Source organism: Carcharodon carcharias, chromosome 12, assembly GCF_017639515.1.
Source record: "Carcharodon carcharias isolate sCarCar2 chromosome 12, sCarCar2.pri, whole genome shotgun sequence".
Lineage (NCBI taxonomy): Eukaryota > Metazoa > Chordata > Chondrichthyes > Lamniformes > Lamnidae > Carcharodon > Carcharodon carcharias.
The window spans coordinates 16,057,684-16,085,447 of NC_054478.1; the positions used below are offsets into that span (position 1 = coordinate 16,057,684).

Genomic DNA, 27,764 nt, shown 5'->3' on the forward strand with positions numbered 1-27,764 from the left:
CTCTCAGCCAGACAGGAGTCAGATATTCAAAGAGGCTGTGTGAAGATCTATGGAGTGCCCTCATTGCATGTTGTCATCATCCTTCTGGAATCTAGTGACTAGTAGGTCTCCACTGCATCTCCATGACATGAGCATGAGCACTGAGGGTATGTGCGCTGCTCTCAGCCATACAGGAGTTAAACGTTCACAGATGCAAGGTGAGGATGTTAGGACTGTCCTCACTGCTTCCATCACCCTATCTTGCCCCAACCCCCACACCCCGCCCCCCCCCCCGCCCCCGACATGTGCTTGAGTATTTCCTTCAGCCTGTGCTTCCTTGCCCTCCACCCATCTCTCCGCCACCCCCCCCACACCCCGGAATGTGCTTGAGTGCTTACTTCAGTCTGTGCTGCCTTGCCTCTCTCGCCCCGCCCCTCCCTGGCCTGACCTGCACTGGAGCCCCTACCCTGGCACCACACTGCAAACCAGCTGGGAAAAAGCGAATTGCCAGTGCCCATCCCCAAATGCGCAGCACCTCTTCCTTGATGTCCTATGGGTGATGCTTGTGAGCAAAATTGTGTGCACTTACCTCTGAGTTCCCCTCGAAGTTCAGCTCTCCAGGTGCACGCCATTTAAACACAGTCGTGAAGCACACCATTCTGAAGTTACGCCAAAGTGCGTGGTAAATTTGATGTGGGGTGATGATTCCAGTGAGCAGGGCTTATAATTAGATGGAAATGTATTAAAATGACGTTGCTGAAATTGGACAGCCAGGAAATGCGACCTGCCATTGACGGGTGAAGCAGAGGATTGCAAACTGGTTTCACAATGACGTAAAACTGATTTTTGGCCTTTGCGCCATATTGTTCCCCACCCCCCCACAACCCCCAGCCCGCCATGACGCCCAATACCAATGGGGCCGGAAAATTCCAGCGAGGGAATAGTAGTGAACAGATTTTTTTTCTGACTGGAGGGACGGAGTCCTCTGCAGTCGGTTTTAGTTTCGTTGCTTTCCTTGTTAGATGTAAGTGACCTGATTTTAGGGATAGGGGGCCAGTTGTGAAGTTGTAGATGATATAAAACTTTGTAATGTATCAAATAGCGAGCAGGATAGTCACAGATTTCAGTAAAACAGAGACACGCTGGTGAAGTGGGCAGGCGCGTGGCAGATGCAGTTTAATGCAACAGGTGTGAAGTGATGCACTTTTGGAGAGGCAGTATAATCTAAATGGTTTGGTTTTGAGAGGGTGCAAGAGCAGAGAGACCTGGGGAGTTCATACCCACAAACCCTCAAAGGTTACAGGCAGTTGAAAGGAAAAAAACAGGTTTGCATTTTATAAAACACCTGTCATGGCCTCAGAATGTCCCAGAGTGCTTCACAGACAATAATGTACTTTTGAAATGTAGTCACTGTTGTAATGTAGGCAAGTGAAATGGGATTCTTGGCTTTAAATAGGAGCATTGAATACGAAAAGAAAGAAATCATGTTAACCCTTTACAAGTCATTGGGGTGTCATGCCCAATACTGGGCATCAGACTTGAGGAGGATATCAGAGGAGATTGATATCTGGGTGATTCCCTGATCCGAGATGATATCCAGTGTGAGGGACATGAGTAACCTGGAGAGACTGGAGAAGCTGGGAAAGTTCCCCTTAGAGCAGAGAAGATTAAGGGGAGATTTAAAAGAGGGATTTAAAATTGTGAGGGGTTTTGGTAGAGCAAATAAGGAGGTTCTATTTCCTCTGTCATGTAGGTCACTGAGCAGAAATCACAAGATTTAAAATAATTGGTAAAAGGAACAAGAGGGTGAATGAGGACAAATTCCCTCAGGAGCCCTGCATTGAGAGAGTGCAGTCCTCTGCTGTTGACAGCTTGGAGTGAGGTAGTATGTTGGGTATGATGATCAGCTGAACTCCAGGGAATCCAATCCTGTCTGTGCAGCGTCCCAGTACTGCTGGTTGCTCGTCTGAGTGTTGGCGAAATTTCAGGCTGAGGAGAAGCGAAGCATCAGTAGCTTGCTTGATATAACTGTGCATCCATTAGTTAGCTTGTGTTTGGAGATATCCTGACTGTAAAGACCCTATAATACAGAAGGTAAGGGACAGGCCGCAGTGAGTATGTTGAGGGTTGGGCTTCACACCTTTCTGCTGCATTTGGTGTGACTCTATGAAGCCTCGCAGGGTCGAGTGCAGGGAGGAGCACATGGTGTGAGGAGTCCTGTTGGGAGGCCGCAGCCTGGCCTCCTTCTAGTGACGTTTCAGTTCTTCTGCAAAAACAGGGAGTGAAGATGGTTTTTTTCCCATTAGGAAAGACACTGTGCTCAGTCTGACATCAAGGGTATGCTCATGTGGTAGTGATTGTTCTGGAGGTATAATCCAGAGATGGTGAGTTCAAGTCCCATCACATCAATCTGAGGTTTGCTCTTAAATTTACAACACATTAGCTGGAAATAACCAGCTGGTCTCAGTGAGTGATGGTGAAGCTGTCCAAATTATTGTAAAAAATGATTCCCCTTTAGGCACCCTTATGGCCAAAATGTAACTTCAGTCCCACACCAACATGACCATCTGAAGTGGTGGAGCAAAGCACTCAGTTGTATCAAATCATCACCAGCGGTTCCAAAAGGCTCACCACCAGGGCAGCCAGGAATGGGTAAAAAATACCAGCCTTGCCAGGGCTGCCCACATCCTGTGAATGAATAATAAAAGGGGAGCGACAACAGGGAGTAAAGTACAGGAATGGCAACAAGCAAATAATAACAAGCAAAGTGTAACTTTTGTGATGAAACCAATTCTTTAAATTCCCTTTTCCCTTATTAATGGGCTCCCAGCATCCCAGACAGACTGCAGAATGGATGGGATCCTTAAATCCACTCAAATGAGGCAGGAATGAGGCGTTTGATGAATATGGTCCTCATTTCTCTCTCTTTTCTTAATGTAGGGCTCCACCAAATCAACCAAGAGTCTTCCGTCACGGCACAGACCCTCCCGGTAAGGAACATGTTTGCTGCTGCCTCTGTGCATCACCTTGTGTTTGTCTCTCTCTATGTCTCTCTATTTGTGTGAGTGAGTGTTCCTTTGTGTCTTTGATTTTTTTACTTGTTCATGGGACATCACTGGCTAGGCCAGCATTTATTGTCCATCTCTAATTGCCCTTGTTCAGAGGGCATTTAAAACTCAACCACATTTATGTGGGTATTTGTGTCATTTAGGCCAGACCAGGGTAAAGATGGCCGATGGGTTTTTATAACAATTGATAATGGTTTCATTAAACTTTTAATTCCAGAATTTTATTGGATTCAAATTTCACCATCTGCCGTGGTGGGATTCGAACCCAGGCCCCCAGAGCATTATCCTGGGTCTCTGGAATACCACTATGCCACTGCCATTGGGGTCAGAAGCAGCATAAGATCCCAATGTTGGAGTCCTGGTGCAGGACTGGAAAATTCAGCCCCTTAGTGAACATGAGTGCATGTTTCAGTACATGTGTGTCTGTGTCTGTGTGTACCTGTGCATGTGTCTGTCTGTGTGTAGTGTGTGTGTGCCTATCTGTGTCTGTGTGTTTGTGTGCATGCCTGTGTGCGTGTGTGCGCCTTTGTGTGTCTGTCTGTCCGTGTGCTTGTGTGCATCTGTGTGTGTTTGTGCGTGTGTGCCTGCATGTGTGTGCTTATGTGTCTGTGTGTGTGTGTGTGTGTGCCTGTGCATGTGTGTGTTTCTGTCTGTGTGTTTCTGTGTATGTCTGTGTGTGTGGGTGTGCCTGTGCATGTGTCTCTGTGTATGTGTCTGTCTGTGTCCCTGCGTGTGCATGTGTATGTCTCTGTGTGCGTGTGTGTGTGTGTGTGTGTGTGTGTGTGTGTGTGTGTGTGTGTATGCATGTGTGTGTCTGTGTATGTGTGCCTGTGTGACTCTGTGTATGGGTGTGCCTGTGTGTGCATCTGCGCCTGTGCGTCTGTGTGTGTGTTTGTCTGTGTGCGGGTGTGTCTGTATGTGTGCATCTGCGCCTGTGCATCTCTCTGTGTGTGTGTGTCTGTATGTGTGTGTGCGCCTGTGCATCTGTGTGAGTGTTTGTGTGTCTGTGTGTGTGTATTGCACTGACTCTTTTCAGTTCTCCTTAACATTTTCTTCCAGTCCTGTGGGATATCATTTTCATTGCTGAAGTGTAAAGTGGTCAGTCTGGAATGAATCAAAAAATCCACAAGTTGATATTCTATGGAAAGTGATTAAATCCTTTAGAATTCAGCAATTGGAACAGAGTGCCAGCTACTCAAACCCGTCACTTGTTTCAACTTTAACTAAAAATAACTTATTTACCAGAGTGAGTGTCAACTACCCGTAGCATAGCCGTACTGTCGAGAACAGCTGTGTCTCAGTGTAGGTGAAAGTGAATTGTTCCCTTTTACCTGTTGTGTTGTACAGGTATAGCAGGGCCTCACATGTACAGATCTGTGTGAATTGTTCCCTTGTACAATAAAAAACACAATTTGCATTTACATAGCAGCTTAATCATAGTGAAACCTCCCAAAGGGGCTTCACAGGAGTGATTATCAGACGAAATTTGACACTGAGCCATATAAGGAGGTATTAGGTCCGATGACTAAATGCTTGGTCAAAGAGGGAGACTTTAAGGAGCATCTTAAAGGAGGAGAGAGAGGTAGAGAGACAAAGAGGTTCAGGGAGTTCCAGAGCTTGGGGCCCAGGCAGCTGAAAGAACAGCTGCCAATGGTGGAGTAATTAAAATTGGGAAGAGCAAGAGGCCAGAATTAGAGGAGCGCAGAGATCTCGGAGGGCTGTGGGGCTGGAGGAGATTACAGTGATAGGGAGGGGTGAGGGCATGGAGGGAATTGAAAACAAGGATGAGAATTTTAAAATTGAGGTATTTCTTGACCAAAAGACATTGAGTCAGTGAGCACAGGAGTGTTGGGTGAACAGGACTTGGTTAAGACACAGCAGCAGAGGTTTGGATGACCTCGAGGTAGAATGTAGGAGCCTAGATGTGACAAAAACATGATGGATTCAGCAGCAGATGAGCTGAGGCAGGGGTGCAGTCAAGCAGTGTAACAATAGTCTTAGTGATGGCATGAGCATGTAGCTTATCTCAGTGTAAAATACAACACTGAGGTTGTGAACAGGCTGGTTTAGTCTCAGACGGTTGTTAGGGAGAGGAAAGGGGTCAGCAGTTAGGAAACAGAATTTGGAGAGGGGATTGTAAACAATGGCTTCAGTCTTTCCAATATTTAATTTAAAGCAATTCCCACTCCCCAGTACTGGATGTTGGATAAGCAGTCTGATAATTTAGCAACAGTGAGGAATCGAGAGAGGTGGCAGTGAGGTAGAGCTGGGTGTCATCAGTGTACATGTAAAAACTAATGCCCTGCTGTAGGATGATGTCACCGAGAGGCAGCGAGTAGATGAGAAATAGGAGGGGCCATGGATTGATCCCTCGGGCACACCAGAGGTAATGGTGTGGGAACAGAAACCATTGCGGGTGATTCTCTAACTATGATCAGATTGGTAAGAATGGAAGCAGGTGAGAGCAGCCCCACCCAACTGGACGACAGTGGAGATGTGTTGGAGGAGGATATTGTGGTCAAACCGTGTCAGAGGCTGCAGACAGGTCGAGAGGGACGAGGAGATACAATGGCTGACACTGAAACAGACACACGCTGCACAGTACCAGGCTGAAGTGAATCACTCCAAGGTCAAAAAAAATCCACACAGGTAGTGCAGGTGTCCCTGAGTGCATCTCACTCTCCAACCAGTATTCAGTTCTGAATACTGATGAGAGTGATGGTTCCTCTGGGGGATGTAGCCAGAGCTACGTCCATAGTATTATGGCAGGCTCAGCTGTACAGAGGGGCAGGAACAAGATTGGGAAAGCGAGAGTGATCGTGGGTTTGAGAGTTAGGGGAGCAAATAGATGTTTTTGTGACCGCCGATGTGAATCCCGGATGATGCCAGGGTCAAGGATGTCACTGAATGGCTGCAGAACATTCTAAGAGGAGAAGGTAACAACCAGTGGCCATGGTTCCTATCAGCACCAATGATACAGGTAGAAAGAGGGATGAGGTCATGAAAAGAGATCTTAAGGAGTTAGGAAGAAAATTAATAAGCAAGACCAAGGTAGTGATCTCTGGATTACTCCCGGTATACTGCCCAAGTGAGTAGAGAAATAGGAGGATATAGCAGACTGATGTGTGGCTGGAGAGATGATGCAGGAGGGAGGACTTTAGATTCCTGGGAAATTGGGACCAGTTGTGGGGAGATGGGACTTGTATAGGCCAGAGGGGTTCCACATTTAGGGGACAGTGACAATTGTATCATAAGGTTTAGGCTGACTATGGAAAAAGACAAAGAACAATCCAGAGTAAGAAAAATTAACTGGGGGAAAGCCAAGTTCAATGGGGCAAGAACAGATCTGGGCTAAATAAATTGGAACCAAAGGTTGGCTTGAAAATGGATAGCTAAACAATGAGCTACCTTCAAAGAAGAGATGGTCTGGGCACAGTCAAGGTATGTTCCCTCGAAAGGAAAGGTAGGGCAAACAAATACAGAGCTTTCTGGATGACAAAAGAGAAATTAAAATAAAGAAGAAAAAGTGTGCTTATGACAGATGTCAGGGAGAAAATAGAACTGTGAACCAGGCTAAATATAGAAGGTTCAGAGGGGAGGTGAAAAAGCAAATAAGAGAAGCAAAAAGGGAGTACGAAGATACTGGTAGCCAACACAAGAGGGAATCCCAAAGACTTCTATAGGCATATAAATATTAAAAAGGTGGTAAAATGAGGAGTTGGGCTGACCAAGGAGGGGATTTACACATGGAGGCAGGGGATATGGCTGAGGTATTAAATAAATAACTTGCATCTGTCTTTACAAAGGAAGAAGATGCTACCCTGGCCATGGTGAAAGAGGAGGAAATTCAGAAACAAGATGGGTTTAAAATTGATAAGGAGGAGGTATTGGATAGGCTGTCTGTACTTAAAGCTGTTAAGGTAGCAGGACTAGATAACATGCATCCAAGGATAGTGAGAGAATTGAGTGTAGAAAATGCAGAGACACTGGCCATACTTTCTCAGTCTTCCTCGGGCTCGGGTGGTGCCAGAGGACTGGCAAATTACAAACATCACATCCTTGTTCAAGTAAGGACGTAAAGATAAACTCAGCATCCGCAGGCCAGTCAGTTTAACTTCAATGGTGGGGAAACTTCTAGAAATAATAATTCGGGAGAAGGTTAATAGTCACAAGGATAAATGCAGGTTAATTAAGGGAAACCAGCATGGATTTGTTAAGGCAAAATCGTGGCCTGAACTTTTCCCACATCGGACAGGCTTGGTGGAAGCAGGCGGGGGCGGTCGGAGAGCCGACTGCTGCCTGCAATCGGCTCCGCTCCTCGATTTCACGCGGGCAGGCAAATTAGGCCTGCCCTGCGTGGATCGCGAGCAGTGGTGCTGAGCACTATCTGTGCGGGTGGGGGTGGGGGGGTGAGAGGAGGGAGAGCGGGCCTGGCATGCAGTTTGTGCTGCTTCAGACAGAGCTGCTCCAGGTAAATTGAAGCACTTTTTGAAAAAATTAATAAATACAATAAAAATCCATGAAATGTGTCCCCTGATGTGACTGTGTCACATGAGATGGGACATGTGTTTAATTTCAAAAGAAATGTTTTATTTAATTTGTAGTAACTTCAGGAAACCTCCCACTCGTGGATGAGGTTTCCTAAAAAACGCAAAGGCTGCTTGGCCTCTCGCCTGCCCACCAACTGTTAGGTTGGATGGGCAGCGTAAATTTCAAGTTAATTAGGTCCTTAATGGTCTTAATATAGCCTTTCAATAATTGGCGAAGGCGCAGTCGACTCTGGCGCATGCCCGCAGAACGAAAGATCGCGCGAGTGCGCCGTGATGTTGGGACACACCCCCGACGTCACTGCGCGTCATATTGCGGTCCGGTGTGTCGGGCCTGCACCCGCATGCCGAAGGTAAAATTCAAGCCCATGTTTAATTGACTTGTTGGAGTTTTTTAAAGAGGTAACAGAGTGTTTTGACGAGGGTAATGCTGTTGATGTGGTGTATATGGACTTCCAAAAGGCATTTGATACAGTGCCACACAACTGATTTGTGAGCAAAGTTATAGCTCATGGAATAAAAGGGGCAGTAGCAACATGAGTACGAAATTAGCTGAGTGACAGGAAACAGAGAATAGTAGGTAATGGATGTTTTTCAGGCTGGGGCGAGGTTTGAAGTGGACTTCTCCAGGGGTCAGTGTTGGGACCCTTGCTTTTCCTCATCTATATTAATGACCTAGACTTTGGTGTACAGGGCACAATTTCAAAACTTGTGGATACAAAACTTGGAAGCATTGAGAACTGTGAGGAGGACAGTGTAGAACTTCAAAAGGGCGTAGGTTAGTGGAATGGACAGACAGGCAGATGAAGGTCAATGCGAGGAAATGTGAGGTGATTAATTTGGTAGGAAGAATGTGAAGAGACAATGTAAAACAAAGGGTACAATTCAAAAGGGGGTGCAGGAGCAGAGGGACCTGGGTGTATATGGGTATAAGTCATTGAAGGTAGCAGGACAGGTTGATAGAGTGGTTACTAAAACATACAGTATCCTAGGCATCACAGCAACTCCTCACTTTAAGTTTTGTTTTAACGTTTATTCTCTGGGGCCTCTTTTCACAATTTGCATCACCACGTTTGGTTTTCTGTCATCTGCACTCTGGCCCCGCCCTCCCGCATTGAACTCTTGGCCAGCCGCCAACATGTTCCGCTGCTGGAGCCGGCACCGCAGTCACCAGAAACCCAGGCTGTGTGGAGAGAGCGAGGCCTAAGATCTGGGAGCAGGAGCCCAGGGCAGGGGCTGTAAGCTGCTGGCTGCCGATCGGGTGGTGAAGTGAGAGTGACCTGGGGCAGGGGAGGGGTGGTGCAAGGGAGCAGGGTCTCCCACTCCATCTGCACTCCTGCCCCCCACCCCCCCACAAACCCCCATTCCATCCACTGCACCCTCCTCTCCCCCCGCCCCCCCCCCCCCCCCCCCCACCCCCCACCAAGGCTACATCAGGGACCCAGGACAGGGGCTCAGCCCCTACAGACTGTCAGGAGGGCCTCCAGGCTTGAGAGAGAGAGAGAGAGAGAGACAGGGGCAAAGTGGGAAAGGAGAGAGAGAGAGAGAGAGAAAGGGCAGAATTTTCCATTTTTGAAATGAATTGTGGTGGTGGTGGGTTCTGTGGCGGGAATCCCGCAGTGCGGAGTGACATGAAATCGCGCCCAATTCTGCATGCGCAAGCTCATTAATTGTGCACTGGCAAGTATCTCTCCGAATCACCCGGCAGGCTGGTAACTGATTCGTCCACCCTGCCATTACCTGGTGGGGTCAATGGTCTAGGCGCCATATTTAAATGACAGCCGAGCACACTCATCTCACTCTCTCCAGCCTACCTGTCTCCAGGAGACTGTTAGAGATGTTTTCCACCCAGAAGAAGGCAGCCAGAAGTCTAAAGAAGAGGCTTTACCCACTTCAGCCACAATGCCCTCCATTCCTTGAAAAGAGGAGTGCGGATGTATAGGGATGATCCCAGGGACGCCTCCAGAAAGTACATCAGCCTCACCTCTCCTGCTTGGGAGGCTATCACAGAGGATGTCAGTGTGGCTGGCCACCACACCCACAACATGATCCAGTGTAGGAAGAGGATGAATAATCTCACCAGGGTAAGTCATCCTTCAACTCTCTCCAATGTCAAACTCTCGTCATGGCATCATGTACTTAAAGGGCTACCTACCCTCTTCAGGGATTTCACACAACCATTATCAGGAGACACATTTCACCATTTATTGTCTCACAGAAACTTTCACATCATGACCAGCCCAGCTATCATGCTGCTCACAATACATCCTCAGACTCTTCTGGAGAGGGCTCACCACACACAGGAGGCAAGCATCTTTCCCAAACCCTGCTCCATCCCTTCTTATCATGTGCTTTTCTTTTGCCTTCATCCAGGGCAAGCTGGTGTGAAAGAGCGCGGACCAGGGGGAGGGACAGCCAACTAATTTCCCTCGTGGAATTCGAGGAGGATGCTGCTGGGATCACTGGGGAGGACAGGGATCCCTCCTGTGGGGAAGGGGAGATCGGATTGTCTCAGCAAACCAGTGCGGATCACTCCTCTATCAGTTCCTCACACTCTGACATTCACAGTGAGTGACATGCAATCTTGTAATCTGCATGATCATCAACTAAAACCCTCTTCTCCCTCTTACAGGCACCAGCAGATTGAGGCCCACAAGACTGGCCACCATAAGTCCCAGCCTCTACACCATGTCTGAAGAGGAAGCTGAGGAAGAATGGTCACTGCGCTCACCTGCACCCTCCAACAGTGCAGCGACACACATCTTGGTGGGGCATTGCTCTAGATTAGACTCGGGCTCACCTACTGGAGAACACCTCACTGACACGTCCCCGCAGCAGTTGGAGTCAGGGACAGCACTGGTCAGGCACTCGGAGGGCTGCTGCAGACCAGCCACCTGCTCAGGCTGAATCAAATGATGAGCCTCTGCGAGCGGCCGCCAACTCAATGCTGGAGATGCAACAACAGGCAGTGGCGAAACATCAGGCAGAGGTTCGACAGTCATTCAGCAGATTAGAGCAAAGGATGGAGGAGTCTGTTTGCGTTCTGTTTGATGACATGGCCCCAACATGAGTGACTCAAAACCACCATAAGAAAGTTGGCAACCATCATGGAGACCTTGGTCTAGCAGGTTTTGCCGGATTTGTGCTCGGCCCTGTGCTCCATGGCCAAACACCCCGGTGGGCACTGTCAATGTATGGCGAGAGGGCGATGAGGCACTTTGACCTCCATCCAGGTGCACTTTCTCCTCAAGGAGTCAAGGGAGGAGCCCTCAGAAACCCAAAGGGAGGATCAGCATCAGCCGGACACCCTGAGGGCCTCCTCTCAGGACACAAAGGGTGTCCAGCCATTCAGGAGCCCCTTTGCCTGTGATGCCTTCAACTCCAGCCGCTCAGGCCAACAAGGGTGCTTCTGCCCCTGAGCAGGTTACCCTAATCAGGCCAGGCCTCTCCAGGCCTCAGATCACCAGTGGATGTCTTCCAAAGTCACCACAGACATCAAGGTGTATCAGCCTGCAGACTGCCTCCTCCTATGCTGCGGATATCGGGGCTGCACCCAGGCATTGTGTTTATTGCCGATACCTAGTTACCCTTGAGAAGCTGGTGGTGAGCTGCCTTCTTGAACCACTGCAGTCTATGTGGTGTAGGTACACCCACAGTGCTGTTAGGGAGGGATTTTGACCTAGCGACAGTGAAGAAATGGTGATATATTTCCAAGTTAGGATGGTCAGTGACTTGGAGGGGAACTTCCAGGTGGTAGTGTTCCCATCTATCTGCTGCCCTTGCTCTCCCAGATGATAGTGGTCGTGGGTTTGGAAGGTGCTACCTAAGGAGCCTTGGTGAGTTTCTGCAGTGCATCTTGTAGATGGTACACACTGCAGCCACTGTGCGTCGGTGGTGGAGGGAGTGAATGATTGGGGATGGGGTGCCAATCAAACAGGCTGCTTTGTCCTGGATGGTGTCAAGCTTCTTGAGTGTTGTTGGAGGTGCACTCATCCAGGCAATTGGAGAAGATTCCATCACTTTCCTGCCTTGTGCCTTGTAGATGGTGGACGGGCTTTGGGGAGTTAGGAGGTGAGTTACTCACCGCTGGATTCCTAGACTCTGACCTGCTCTTGTAGCCACAAAATTTATATTGCTAGTCCAGTTCAGTTTCTGGTCAATGGTAAACCCCAGGATGTTGATAGTGGGGGATTCAGTGATGGTAATGCCATTGAACATCAAGGGGTTGTTGTTAGATTTTTTTCTTGTTGGAGAGGGTCGTTGCCTGGCACTTGTGTGGCATGAATGTTACTTGCCACTTGTCAGCCCAAGCCTAGACATTGTCCAGACCTTGCTGCATTTGGACATGGACTGCTTCAGTATCTGAGGAGTCGTGAATTGTGCTGAACATTGTGCAATCATCAGCAAACATCCCTACTCCTGACCTTATGATGGAAGGAAGGTCATTGATGAAGCAGCTGGGCCGAGGGCACTACCCTGAGGAACTCCTGCAGTGATGTCCTGGAGCTGAGATGACTGACCTCCAACAATCAAAACCATCTTCCTTTGTGCTGGGTATGACTCCCACCAGCAGAGATTTTTCCCCTGGTTCCCATTGACTCCCGTTTTGCTGGGGGTCCTTGATGCCGCACTCAGTCAAATGCTGCCTTGATGCCAAGGGCAGTCACTCTCACCTCACCTCAGGAGTTCAGCTCTTTTGTCCATGTTCGAACCAAGGCTGTAATGAGGTTAGAAGCTGAATGACCCTGGTGGAACCCAAACTAGGCATCAGGGAGCAGGTTATTGCTAAGCAAGTGCTGCTTGATAGCACTGTTGATGACCCCTTCCATCACTTTACGGATGGTCGAGAGTAGACTGATGGGGATGTAATTGGCCAGGTCATATCTGGTCACTTTTCCACAATGCTGGGTAGCTGTCAATGCTGTAGCTGAATTGGAACAGCTGGGCTAGGGGTGCATCAAGTTTTGGAGCACAGGTCGTCAGTCCTGGGTGGGGAAACCACTGTAAAAATATTGCTCTCTTGTAAATATATTAGATGTTTATGAGAATGGCTTGGTCAACTGAAGGCATTATGATTATGTATATATGAATCCTCTTGTTTTGAGGTTTAGCCATCCTCTCACTCAGTGATAGTCTCCGTCTGTGAGGTTCACATTCATATAACATCAACCTCACTGAGGTCTCTGCACCCTTGTGCAATGTCAGGGAGATGTTTTAAAATCTTTATTGGAAGTGTGTGATTACAGTGTTTGTAACCCTTCTTCCTAATGACACACCATTGTGTGAGGCAATGTCTTGACAGATTAGCAGCAATTGTGTCTCCTCAGCGGTGGTGCCAAAGCACAAGACCTGGACAAGGATGATATCCCTAACCATCTCCTCATCTCACTGCCCACTGTAATTTCTCATTAATGCAGAAACAACTGCTTCAAGTGAACTTTCGTAGCGTTCTTGCTGTTGAGTGGACTTTCACTTCCCAGAGCAAATGCATACAGAGGATACCACTGACCTTCTTTGAGGTCATGGCTTGGTTAATGATGAGGCTAGAAGATGCAAGTGTCAATGTTGGACTTGCTTTCAATGTGACTGGTTGGACGACCCTTTTCAATGCAATAGAATGGCATTCAGGGCCAGGAAAAATGTGGCCATCTCCCCTTACCTTCTGGAACCTGGTAGCAATTAAAATGACAGGGGCACACCTCCCATGTTTTGCTTCCTGGATGGTGTCATTGCATTCAATTGACCCTCATCAGCCTCTTGATGTTCCTGGGCCTCCTGATCTTCATTCTCCAAAGAGCTCTCATCCTCTTCCATTTCAGCCTCTGGGCAGGTTGTGAAGGGCACAACACACAGCAATGATGCGGGAAACCTAGCAGGAGTGTACTGTAGTGCACCACCTGTGCAGTCCAAACATTTGAAGTGCATCTTCAGAATGCTAATAGTCTGCTTAATTAGGGGCTGTGTGGAGCTGTGTTTTATCTCCTCTTTCTTATTCATTCATGGGCTGTGGGCTTTGCTGGCTGGGCCAGCATTTTTTGTCCATCCCTAGTTGCCCTTGAGAAGGTGGTGGTGAGCTGCCTTCTTGAACCTCTGCAGTCCATGTGGTGTAGGTACATCCACAGTGCTGTTAGGAAGGAGTTCCAGGATTTTGACCGAGTGATAGTGAAGGAACGGTGCTACACTTCCAAGTCAGGATGGTGCGTGACTTGGAGGGGAACTTTCAGGTGCTGGTGTTCCCATGTGTCTGAAGCCCTTATCCTTCTAGATGGTAGTGGTCGTGGGTTTGGAAGGTGCTGTCTAAGGAGCCTTGGTGAATTCCTGCAGTGTATCTTGTAGATGGTGCACACTGCTGCTACTGTGTGTCAGTGGTGGAGGGAGTGAATGTTTGTGGATGTGGTGCCAAACAAGTGGCTGCTTTCTTCTGGATGGTGTCAAGCTTCTTGAGCTTCTTTAACTCCTCTGAACTACTGAGTCTGACGCATCAGGGTCATGAGCCACTGTTTCAGTGGGTACCCTTATCCTCAAGCAGCCATCCCTTGCAGGCACAGGCCCTTCAAAAATCTGAGGCACTTGGGAGTGACTCAGGATGTATGAGTCATGGCAATTCTCAGGATACCTGGTACAAATGTGTATTATGTGGTACTGCCTCCACTCTCTGACTCCTGTTCATAGAGCCCGAGGAGTGTCTCTAATCTCTGAATCCTAACTGCAACCCCAGTCCAAAAGCTTTGACTTTACAAGGTTCCCCATTGCCCTCATGGCTGAAGACTACATTCTTTCTCAGCCTAACTGCCCCTCCCATGAGTCTCTGTGTGACCCCCCCCCCATCCCCCTCCTTTGTGTCACACTAACAAGCCCCCCTTTTTCTATTCCGGCGTCTGCATGCAATCCTTCCGGTCATACATGTGGTATCCCATTCACCCCCTTGTTGTCAGTGTTTCAGTTTCTTTTGTTGAGCTCCAGCCTCCCACCCCTCGGTCTCCCATCATTACCCCTCCTCCTCCATCCCTTTGCAAAACCTTCCTTCCCTCCTGTTTTCCATCATTCTGCCCAGGGACTGGGAGAGACAGACAGAGGGAGTGGGAAAGTAGAGATGGAGACAAACGTGAGAAAGGGGAGAGAGACACAGAGAGTGAGAAAGGGGAGAGAGACACAGAGAGTGAGACCGAATGAGAAAGGAAAGCACGCAACAAGTTAGCGGTGGGAGAGAAACACGTTGTGCTATTCACTTGCTTGAGTGATTTAGTGTTATCTAATTTGAACGTATACAGCATTTCTGTTATATTCAGTGATTTATTTTACTTTGCAAGTTATTCCAGCTAGGAAAGCACAGTGCTGCACATGTATGTTACAACATTTCAACTTGTACATTGGTTTTCCCAGGCAAGACATGTCCAAAAGAACCTAATTCTGGCTTTTACATTGTTTCCTGTGGGAACCCATGATTCACATTAAGTTGTTTCATTTAAAGTTGCCATTTTCGGAAAGGCTACCACAACTTTAAGTGAGCACTTACTGTATTGGTAGGGCCATACAGTACAAGAGCAAAGAGGTTGTGTTGAATTTATGCCAATAACTTGTTCAGCCTCAGCTGGGCTATTGTGTGCGGTTCTGTACATGGCCTTCCAAAAGAAATTTAATAAAGTGCAGGACAACAGCAAAGTTAAAGCCCATGGCATGAAAGGGATGGTGACACCATGTATATGAAGTTGGCTGAGCGACAGGAAAAAGAGAGTTGTGATGAATAACTGGGTCAAAACCCTGGAACTCCCTCCCTAAAGGAATTGTGGGTGTACCTACACCACATGGACCGCAGCGGTTCAAGAATGCAGCTCACCATCACCTTCTCAAGGGCAACTAGGGATGGGCAATAAATGCTGGCACAGCCAGCGAAGCCCACATTCCATGAAGGAATTAAAAAAAAAAAGTTTTTTTGGACTGGAGGGCAGTATATGTTGGGGTTATACAGGGATCAGTTTTTGGTGCTTTTCCTGATCTTTATTAATGACCTTATTTCGGCATAAATGGCACAATTTCAACAATTTCATTTGAGACAAAACTTGGAAGTATTGTGAACTGAGAGAAGGATGGTGATAGACTTCCACAGGACATAAAAAGGCCGATGGAATGGGCAGACAGGTGCCAGATGAAATTTAATGCCGGGAAATTGAGAACTGATTCATTTTTGTAGGAGGAATGAGGAGAAGTGATATAAAACAAAGGATACAATTCTAAAGTGGGTTCAGGAACAGAGAGACCTGGAGGTGTATGTGAATAAATCATTCAAGATGACAGAGCAGGTTGAGAAAGTGGTTAAAAAGCATATGACATCATGGGCTTTATAAATAGAGACATAGAGTACAAAAACAAGGAAATTATGATGAATCTTTGTAAAACTGGTTCAACCTCAACTGGAGGAATTAGTCCAATTTTCAGCAGCACACTTTAGGAAGGATGTGAAGGCTTTGGAGATGCAAAAACGATTTGCAAGAATGGTTCCTGGAATAAGAGACTTCAGTTACAGGGATAGATTAGCAAAATTGGGACAGTTCTCCTTAGAGAAGAGAGGATTGAAAAGAGATTTGGTGGAGGTGTTCAAGATCATGAGGGGTCTGGACACGGTAGATTGAGAGAAACTGTTCCCATTGGCAAAAGTTTTGGGAACCAGGGGAAACAGATTTAAGGTGAATGGCAAAAGGACCAAAGAAGAAATGCAGCAAAATCTCTTTGCACAATGAGTGGTTATGATCTGGTATGCAGTGCCTGACAGTGGAATTCAATAGCCGTCAAAGGGGAATTTGATAAGCACCTGAAGGGGAAAGATTTGCAGCACTATGTAAAAATGGCACGGTAGAGTAGAGTTTTCTAACTAAATTGCTCTTGCAGAGAGCTGGGATGAACTCGATGGACTGCATGGCCTCCTTCTGTGCTGCAAATATTCTATGATTTTATTAGCAGGAGCTGACACTGAGACACACATCAACAAGACAGGAGTGAATAATTCCCTTTAGCCTGCTTCCTGCTGTATATTTACATGATCTTTGGCTGGTCTGGATTGTGTTTTCTTTCTGTTCATTAGGAGTGTGAGCCTGTCCCAGACCATGGAGGAGAGTTCCGACCTTGATCTGACGTACATCACTGAGCGCATCATTTCAGTCTCCTTTCCCTCGGGTGCGGAGGAGCAGGGTTACCGTGCCAACCTGAAGGAGGTCGCACAGATGCTGATGTCCAAACATGGCGAGAACTATCTAGTTAGTATTTTGTTTTCTTCATTCTGTATTTTAATAATTGTACATGACTGAATGAGAGATATTAATCCTGGAAGTCGGACCATTTCCATTTCAGTGTCAGCATCAAACACTCACAGGGCAGGTACAGCACGGGGTTAGATACAGAGTAAAACTCCCTCTACACCGTCCCCATCAAATGCTCCCAGGACAGGGACAGCAGGAGCATAGACATAGAGTAAAGCTCCTTCTACACCGTCCCCATCAAACACTCCCAGGACAGGTACAGCACGGGGTTAGATACAGAGTAAAGCTCCTTCTACACCGTCCCCATCAAACACTCCCAGGACAGGAACAGCACGGGGTTAGATAGAGAGTAAAGCTCCTTCTACACCGTCCCCATCAAACACTCCTAGGACAGGAACAGCATGGAGTTAGATACAGAGTAAAGCTCCCTCTACACTGTCCCCATCAAACACTCCCAGGACAGGTACAGCATGGGGTTAGATACAGAGTAAAGCTCCTTCTACACCAGCCCCATAAAACTGGCAACAAAATAAAAAAAGAGGGTAGGGGTTAAATATAGTTACGTCGTCTGACAGATGGTGGGAAGTGGTGTTCCACAAGGATTCGTGATGGGATCACTGTTGTTCACCATTTAAAGAAATGATTTGCATCCAGAAATTGGAAGTACAATTTCCACATCTGTGGATGACACTAAATTGGGAGTGTAGGTAATAGAGAGGAGGACAGCAACAAAATATAGCAAGACATTAATAACCTTTCAGAATTGGCAAATTAATGTCAATATGGATAAGTGTGAGGTAAGTTTTGGTTAGAAGAATAAGGGATGTACACAATCATTAGAAAATTAAAGTTTCAGTCAGGAAATAGAGCAAAGGAAGTTGGGAGGGAGGTACAGCTTTACAAATCACTACAAGTAGCAATGGAGGTTAACAAAGATATAAAAATACAAATAAAGTACTGGGTTTGTTTTTAGAGGGATAGTTTTTCAAAGCAGAATGTCATGTTAAACTTATATAGACCCTTGATTTGACCACACTTGGAGTTACTGTAAGCAATTCTGGATTCCACATTATAGCAAAGTTGCAAAGTATTTAAAGCACAGCAACAGGCCATTCAACCCATCTGGTACATGTTGATGTTTTTCCTCCTTATGAGCTATTTTAATTCATTCATGGGATGTGGGCATCACTGGCTAGGCCAGCATTTATTGCCCAACCCTAATTGCCTTTTGAGAAGGTGGTGGCAAGCTGCCTTCTTGAACCGCTGCAGTCCATGTGGGGTAGGTACACCCACAGTGCTGTTTGGAAAGGTGTTCCAAGATTTTGACCCAGCGATAATGATGGAATGGCAATATAGTTCCAAGTCAGGATGGGTAAGTGACTTAGAGGGGAGCTTCCAGGAGCTGGTGTTCTCATGCATCTGCTGATCTTGTTCTTCTAGCTGGTAGAGGTCATGAGTTTGGAAGGTACTGTCAAAGGAGCCTTAGTGAGTTTCTGCAGTACATCTTGTATCTGCTGCCATTGTGTGTCAGTAGTGGAGGGAGTGAATGTTTATGGATGGGGTGCCAATCAGTCGGGCTGTTTTGTCCCGGATGATGTCAACATTCTTCAGCTTTGCGGGAGCTGCACTCATCCAGGCAAGTGGGGAATATTCCATCACACTCCTGACTTGTGCCTCATAGATGGTGGACAGGCTTTGGGGAGTCAGAAGGTGAGTTACTTGTTGCACGATTCCTAGCCTCTGACCTGCTCTTGTAGCCACAGTATTTATATGGCTAGTCCAGTTCAGTTTCTGATCAATGTAACCCTCAGGATTTTGATAGTTGGGAATTCAGCAATGGTAATGTAATTGAATGTTATGGGGCGATGGTTAGATTCTCTCTTGTTGGAGATGGTGATTGCCTGACACTTGTGTGGCATGAATGTTACTTACCACTTGTCAGCCCAAGCCTGGATATTGTCCAGGTCTTGCTGCGTTTGGACATGGGCTGCTTCAGTATCTGAGGAGTTCTGAATGGTTCTGAACATTGTGTAATCATCAGCGCACATCCCCACTTCTGACCTAATGATGGAAGGAAGGTCATTGATGAAGCAGCTGAAGATGGTTGGACCTAGGACACAACCCTGAGGAACTCCTGCAGTGATGTCCTGGAACTGAGATGATTGATTTCCAACAGCCACAACCATCTTGCTTTGAGACTAGGGACAGACAGTGCACTCCTCCCATCTTGGTCATAACAAACCATAGAATTGAATAGAGTTTACAGCACAGAATCAGCTGGCCTATGCTGATGTTTATGCTCTACATGAGCCTCTTCCCACAATACTTACTTCATCTTACCCTTTCAGCATATCCTTCTATTCCTTTCTTCCTCGTGTGTTTATCCAGCTTCTCCTTAAATGTATTTATACTATTCACCTCAACCACTTCTTGTGGGAGTGAGTTCCACATTCTCCCCACTCTCTGTGTATAGAAGTATTTTCCTGAATGCCTAATTGGATTTCCTAGTGGCTGTCCAACATTGATGACTCCTAGCATTGGATTCTCCCCAAGAGGAATTACGGGGCCAGAATTTGCTCTAAAGATAATGGTGTGCAAATGACGCTAGCCATTACTAATGAACAAATCAGCCAGTAACTTGTGGTGAGGAAGAGATTTCCCATGAATTACAAGTTGCTGGATGATTTGTGCTGTTCCACTGTAAGCTAGGGGATGTTTACAGATGATTGTACAATGTTCTGCACCATTCACAGTCCTTAGGCATGACTCCATCCAGTGGAGAGTTTTTCCCCCGATTCCCAGAGGCTTTAGTTTTGCTAGTGCACTTTGATACCACACTCGGTTAAAAGCTGTCTTGATGTTTAATGGGCGATTCATTTGCGAATGCAGTAACTTCATGAAACTCATGAGGACCTTAAGCATGAGATGCTATTTTTGCAAAGCTAACGGTGGAATAATACAAATCATCCACCAACCTTTGTGGTAATTTGCTTTTTAAAACCCCATTTTCAAGGGCTGGTTTTGTTTGAAAAGCCTTAAATCACCAGGTGACCCTTTTGCAAACTGTCCACTGCGATCAAAAGGTTTTCCTCCATTTTTAAAAAACCTGGTTAATTATCTTTTTCTGTAAAATGCTGTCTTTTTCAGGAACAGCAGCAACCAGAGTCCTGCATTAACCCTTTAAGGGACAGTGTCTTTGAAAAATCACAAATTCTTCCAGAATATTCTTAGTCCTTAAAGATGAACCATTTTCTGTGATTGAAGCATTTATGACAGGTTATGAAATTGTACCTGTCCCCTGTGGGATTGAGCTGTGTAATTGCAAACAGTTCTCATTAGTCCATTTCCTTTCTATTTTCAGCTTTTTAACCTGTCTGAACAACGCCATGACATCAGTAAACTCAACCCTAAGGTAAGGCTGTAAGCAGAGGACAAACATCGCAGTATGAGAGCTCCCATCTCCTCCAGTGTCTGTGCAGCATCTGTCCTCATCCAAAGGCTGATCCACTTCACACTATGTTATAAGAACATAAGCAAATAGGAGCCTGCTCCACCATTCAGTACAATAGTGGCTGATCTTGGGCTTCAACTCCACTTTTTTTCCTAATCACCATTTCCCTTAATTCCCTGAGAGACCATATATCTGTCTATCCCTGCCTTAAGTCCATTCAGTGATAGAGCATCCACAACCCTCAGAGGTAGAGAATTCCAAACATTCACAACCGTTTGAGCGAAGCAATTTCTCCCCATCTCAGTCCTAAATAATTCACCTCTTATCCTGAGACTGTGCCCCCATGTTCTAGATTCCCCAGTCAGTGGAAACAACCTCTCAGTATCTCCCCTATCAAGCCCCTTCATAGACTTGAATGTTTCAATGAGATTGTCTCTCATTCGTCTAAACTCCGGAGAATATAAACCCAATTTACTCAGCTCCTCATCAAAAGGCAACCCCCTTTGCTGTACCACCTCCATATCCTTTCTTAAATGTGGAGATCAAAACTGTATACCATATTCTAGGTGTGGTCTCACTAAAGCTACAATTGTAGCAAGACTTCTTTATTCCTGTAATCCAATCCCCTTGCAATAAAGGCCTACCTGCCATTTACCTTCCTAAGTACATGCTGCACCTACATACTAACTTTGTGCATTCCATGTACGAGCACACTAAGCCTCTTTGAACATCAACATATACCAGTTTCACACCTTTTAAAAAATATTCTGCTTTTCTATTCTTACAAAGTGAATAACCTCACATTCCCCACATTACATTCTATCTTCCCATTGTTGGCCATTCACTTAACCTGTCTGTGTCACTTTGCAACCTCTCTGTGTCCTCCGCCCAGCTTTCATTCCCCTCATTCATTCACCAAGTTCACATTCCCTGCTCTGGTTGTCAGAGCAGCAATAGCCCAGGTTCCATCTTCATACTGGGCTGAGTGACCCAGAGTGGGATTGACCATGTTCAGCCTTGGTTTTGACACTCTCAATGGATTGGTATTGTATTGACCCTCGGTGTCCACGCTGACATGTGAAGAGTAAGTCACTGGGTGAGTTACCGGGAGCGATGGTCCTAATCTCATAAGGATCAGGGATTGCGGGAGAGGATGGTGGAAAGCTGGTTCAAAGAACCTTGAACCTATAAGCATGGAACTGTTCTGTTTAAGTGGCCTGAGTTTGCTCTATCAGTGGAAGTGGGGTGGCGGGGGTGCAGGTGATGCTTCTCCCTCTGGTGGTAGGTGGAGGCAATAGCAACTCACAGTGAAGAGTGTACACGTTGCATTGTGTCTGCAGCTTCTAGTTTCACCAAGATGTGTTTTGCCATCGCAGGTGGTGGACTTTGGTTGGCCGGATCTCCATGCCCCTCCACTGGACAAGATCTGCAGCATCTGCAAAGCCATGGACACCTGGTTGAACTCTGACCCTCAGCATGTGGTTGTCATTCACAACAAGGTAAGGGCCCCCATACCTCCTTCCTTTTGTAACTTTTCAATGTGAAAACTCCGCTGTTCCTGCTCTCTGTCTGGCCAGCCAGTGATCGTTGACCCCATACAGAGCAGAAAGGGTCCGGGCGCCATCACTCACCTGTACAGGGTTAGCAAATAACATTAAAACAGCAACTCTCCCACAGTCTTTATCCTTTTAGTGTTCCATTATTTTGCTTTAAGGTTCCACACATTGTTTTGCATAACTCTCCCAATTTTGTCCCAGAAATATATTTACACGTTCGATTCTTAGCATTGCTGTGTTTTCATTCTTTCGAAATGTGCCAGTTTCTGAATGATCACTGATGATCGAGATATCCTCCAAATTCGCCAGCTGAATCAGGCATCATTTTGTTCATTTTTTTAAAACTTTGACAAGTCTCCGGAACCCATCAACCCTCAATAAAGGAAAGAAGTAAGAAGAAAAAGTATAGTAGGCATCATTTCTTTTTGACATTAGCAGATCAATAAAATTATGTCTAAGCAGCTAAAATCAAGGTTAACCGCAGGAGAAGCTCGTCATTCTAATGTCAACCTGGGGCTGCAGTCTGTCAATACTAGAGGCACCGAACACTGTAGTGATTCTGCTACTGGACAAAAAATCCAGGGAACTGTGACTGTTTGAGTGTTTCAATTCAGCTGAAAGCTGGTCTCAATAAAAGTGACCATGAAGCTGTCAGATTGTTGTAAAACTCACTTGGTTCCCTGATGCCCTTCAGTGAATGAAACTTGCCACCCATCCCCAGTTCGTCTGATATGTGACTCCCATCCTATGCTAATGGCATGGACCGAATGGCCTCCTTCTGTGCTGTAATGACTAAATGACATTGTGATTGATCCCATTTGATCTCTTTAACCCATCACCTGTTGTTTATTGCCAATCATCTTCAGGCTGCATTACCTGTAACTATTGAATTCCTTTCTTCAGCTTCTTCCCTTTCTGCTTTCCCACCTCCTGTTGGGATTCACATTCCACAATTCCAGTTACTATGCCCAAGTGATCACATGGAGCACCTGATTTTAGGAAGTGAGTGTTGAACGTTTGTCCTGCAATGCAGATCTCGTGGATCAGACTAAGGTTGGAGAAACAGTATCTATAAGTTCGATATTCATACCAACAAAAAACCAGCCTCCGTGTGCTGGTCAGTGATCAAGTCCACAGAATAACATACACGGCACACCTGATAGAAAAATAAAAGCCCCAGGACCATCCTGTCTGCTTCAGTTGGCTTTGGCCAATTCATGGTTATCTTATTACGTTGTAATAACGCGAGTGAGATTTAAAACCACTCAAATCCCATTCACCTACACAGGGTTAAAATTAGGTTGAGTTCAAATTTGGGAATTTGAATTCAGAATGGAAAAAGTCTGAATGTAAGGATATCATCTCAGTAAAAAGTGATCGTGAAGCTGTTGGATTATTGTAAAAACTAAACTGATTCACTAATATCACTCAGGACAGGCTCTCCTCCTGTATTATAAAGATTACAGGGAGCTCTTCTGAATAAAAATTAGTTAGAAAATTAAACATATATTTATAATTATTTTTGGGTTTTTTTGTGAGAAGTTGTTTTCTGCTGCTGAGCATCAATTATGTCAGTGTCGGACTTTGGCAAACGCTTGCCCATTGCCATGATTGGTATTTATCCTGGTTCAGGACATCGTTTTCATCAATGTTGGTGTTGAAAATCCAGCTTTGTGTGGACACGTTGTTAAATAGGGACCAACAATTACAGCCCTGCAAAAGTTACCATAGCATTTACATCCCGGGCACCCACTATCACTGCTACTCCAGAGACCCCGGTGCCCAGAGCCCTCAAGCCCCCCCCCCCCCAATCACCAGAGCCTTCACTGCCCGCCCACCATCTCCCCACCCCCCCAGAGCCCTCGCCGTGCCCGGAGCCCTTGCCCTGCCCCCCCGGGTTTACTGACCTCTCCATGTAGCTCAGTCCATGACACGATGCATTCCTCGACACTGAACTCTTTTGTAGGGTTTGGATATCTACCCTGTGAGCAGACACACAAGGTGCAGCCTGACCTGAGGAGGGCACCACAGAACTGGAGTAGCAGAGTCTCTGACTGATGGAATGGTAAATTCGACCCTTTAGCGTTTGCCAATCTAACTAGACTTGGAAAATTGACTGGCTGAGAAAATAAAATAATTTTATTTAATGGAAGGCATCCTTGCGGGTGGGGGTGCTATTTCAGGTTGAGAAGAAAGTTCTTCTCTAGTCCCTGCAGGAAATCGTTTGGATGTTTCCACTTCTCCCCTTCTCCTAGTTTTCCAGCTATCGAATTTGACAGCATTGAAGGTAGCTATTCGGCTCGTTGTTCCACTGCCTATTGAGAAGCAGTTGAATTTCATCCCACTCTTTGTCCTTGTAAATTCATCCCCTTCAAGTATATGTCCAATTACCTTTTGAAAGCTCCTCTGGAATCAAATTCTGCTGGGGAGTGGATTTCAGACCATAAGAACCCTGTGTGTGTGGAAATCTCTCCTCTTCTCCCCTCAGGTTCTTCTGTCAATTATTTTAAATGTCTCTTCTAGCTACTGACTCGGCTCTCACTGGAAACAGTTTCTGCTGACTTAATCTACTGAAAACCCTCATAACGTTGAACCCCTCTATTCAATGTCCCCCTCCACCTCCTCTGCTCTAAGGAGAATAATCCCACCTTCGCTGTCGCTGGGTCAAAATCCTGTAACGCTTCCCTACCAGCACTGTGGGTGTACCTACACCACATGGACTGCAGTGGTTCAAGAAGGCAGCTCACCACCACCTTCTCAAGGGGCATTTGGAGATGGGCAATAGATGCTGGCCCAGCCAGCGAAGCCCACATCCCTTGAGTGAATTTTTAAAAAGTTGCTATAGAAATGGAAGTCTTTTTGTGCCCTGCTGGATTCGGTCAGTTCAGTCAGTAGGGGTGCTGCTCAGTCACTCTTGGTGATGGACTTATATGAGCATCTCATGCAATCCAGTCCTGACCCTGGACTGCAATGAATGGTCCACAGCCCCATGTACACTCTTCCCTATCGCTGATTCCTCCCACCCATTCACTCCCCTCCCAGAGCCCCATATACACTCTCCCCTATCAATGACTCTACCTGCCCATTTAATCCCCCTCACTTTCCCCTATCACTGACTCGACCCACCCATTCACTCCCCTCCCACATCCCCATGTACACTTTCCCCTATCGCTGACTATACCCACCCATTCACTCCCCTCCCACAGCCCCATGTACACTCTCCCCTATCACTGACTCTACCCACTCATTCACTCCCCTCCCACATCCCCATGTGCACTCTCCCGTATCACTGACTCTGCCCACCCATTCACTCCCCTCCCACATCCCCATGTACACTCTCCCCTATCACTGACTGTACCCACCCATTCACTCCCCTCCCACAGCCCCATGTACACTCTCCCGTATCACTAACTCTACCCACCCATTCACTCCCCTCCCACATCTCCATGTACACTCTCATCTATCACTAACTCTACCCACCCACTTAATCCCCCTCCCACACCCCCATGTACACTTTCCCCTATCACTGACTCTACCCACCCATTCACTCCCCTCCCACAGCCCCATGTACACTCTCCCCTATCACTGACTCTACCCACTCATTCACTCCCCTCCCACATCCCCATGTGCACTCTCCCGTATCACTGACTCTGCCCACCCATTCACTCCCCTCCCACATCCCCATGTACACTCTCCCCTATCACTGACTGTACCCACCCATTCACTCCCCTCCCACAGCCCCATGTACACTCTCCCGTATCACTAACTCTACCCACCCATTCACTCCCCTCCCACATCTCCATGTACACTCTCATCTATCACTAACTCTACCCACCCACTTAATCCCCCTCCCACACCCCCATGTACACTTTCCCCTATCACTGACTCTACCCACCCATTCACTCCCCTCCCACAGCCCCATGTACACTCTCCCGTATCACTGACTCTGCCCACCCATTCACTCCCCTCCCACATCCCCATGTACACTCTCCCCTATCACTGACTGTACCCACCCATTCACTCCCCTCCCACAGCCCCATGTACACTCTCCCGTATCACTAACTCTACCCACCCATTCACTCCCCTCCCACATCTCCATGTACACTCTCATCTATCACTAACTCTACCCACCCACTTAATCCCCCTCCCACACCCCCATGTACACTTTCCCCTATCACTGACTCTACCCACCCATTTAATCCCCTCCAACAGCCCTGGTTGATTAAAGCAAGTTTCCAAATTCCTCCCTGATATAGACACAAATTGTTCCTTTTCTCATCTGCTTGGTAACTGATTGAATGTTTTCTAAATGCAGGGGAACCGCGGGCGAACAGGAGTGGTTGTCGCTGCCTACATGCATTACAGCAACATATCAGCCAGGTAGGAGCCCCATTACAAGGCTGGACTCTGCTCTCACTCAAAGTTTCATTCCTGTCTTCTGTTGGAGTGTGAGTGAATGAGGTGATTTAAAATTTATAAACTCCAGCAGTATTGTCAAACATGACTGATTTCAGGACAGTACTGGTTACTGCCTGTAGCCACCCTAAAAGTATTTAAAGGGACAGTATGGAAGGAGCTTTACTCTTTATCCTACATGTGCTGTCGCTGACCTGGATATGTTTGATGCAGACATTGTAGAGGAAGCTTTACTGTATCTTGTCAGTGAAGAAGAATGAGCAGAGGCAAAATAAACTAAATTGTACAATTCTAAAGGAGGTGCAGGAGCAGGGAGACTGGGGGTATATGTGTACAAATCATTGATGATGGCAGGACAGGTTGAAAATGTGGTTAGAAAGGCACGTGGCATCCTGGGCTTTATAAATAGGGGCATAAAGTGCAAAGGCAAGGAAATTATGATGAACCTTTATAAAACATTAGTTCAGCCTCAGCTGAAGTGTTTTGTCCAGTTCTGGGCGCCATACTTTGGGAAAGATGTGAAGGCATTAGAGAGGGTACAGAAAAGATTCATAAGCATGTTTTCAGGGATGAGAGACTTCAGTTATGTGGATGAGTTGGAGAGCCTGAGGCTGTTTTCATTGGAAAAGACAAAGGTTGAGAGGAGATTTAATGGAGGTCTTCTAAATGATGAGGGGTCTGGACAGAGTAGATGGGGAAAAGCTTCCCATTGGTGGAATGGTTGAATACCAGAAGACATCGATCTAAAGATGATTTGTAAAAGAAGCAACAGTGACATGAGGAATATCTTTTGCGTGTGGTGAGTGGTTAAAAATGTACTACCTGACAGTGTGGAAGAGGCAAGTTCAACCGTGGAAGTTCAACCGTGGCTTTCAAAAGGAAACTGGATTATTATCTGAAGAGAAAGGATTTGCAGGGCTACTGGGAAAAGGCAGGGGAGTGGAACTGGGTGAGTTGCTCTTGCAGAGAGCTGGCAAGGTCATGATTGGCTGAATGGCCTCCTCTGTGCAGTAACCATTCTACGATCCTATGATTAAAGCTTTTTGGAGTACTACAAGAAAAGTAGATAAAGGGGAACCAGTAGATATGGTGTACATGGATTTCCAAAGGACATCTCTGAAGGCAGAGGGGCATGTTAGTGGGGTGGTGAAAAAGGCATATGGGACACTTGCCTTTATCAATCGAGGCATAGATTACAAAAGTAAGGAGGTCGTGTTGGAGTCGTATAGAACCTTAGTGAGGCCACAGCTGGAGTACTGTGTGCAGTTCTGGTCATCACATTATAGGAAGGATGTGATTGCACTGGAGGGGGTGCAGAGGAGATTCACCAGGATGTTGCCTGGGATGAAACATTTAAGTTATGAAGAAAGGTTGGATAGACTTGGGTTGTTTTCGTTGGAACAGAGAAGACTGAGGAACGACCTGATCGAGGTGTACAAGATTATGAGGGGCATGGACAGGGTGGATAGGGAGCTAGTTGAAGGGTCAGTCAC

The 27,764-nt window shown here is 46.6% G+C and overlaps 1 protein-coding gene across 3 annotated transcripts in view; it reads left to right on the forward strand.

The window, feature by feature from the left end:
* Window positions 1-27,764, forward strand: part of LOC121284848 (tensin) — a 738,828-nt gene that overhangs the window by 708,207 nt on the left and 2,857 nt on the right. For all 3 annotated transcript variants that reach the window (XM_041200650.1, XM_041200651.1, XM_041200652.1), the window contains 5 exons: window positions 2,920-2,969; window positions 16,674-16,845; window positions 20,210-20,260; window positions 21,676-21,798; window positions 26,171-26,235. In XM_041200650.1, coding sequence (XP_041056584.1) covers window positions 2,920-2,969; window positions 16,674-16,845; window positions 20,210-20,260; window positions 21,676-21,798; window positions 26,171-26,235 — 461 coding nt within the window. The remainder of the gene's footprint in view (window positions 1-2,919; window positions 2,970-16,673; window positions 16,846-20,209; window positions 20,261-21,675; window positions 21,799-26,170; window positions 26,236-27,764) is intronic.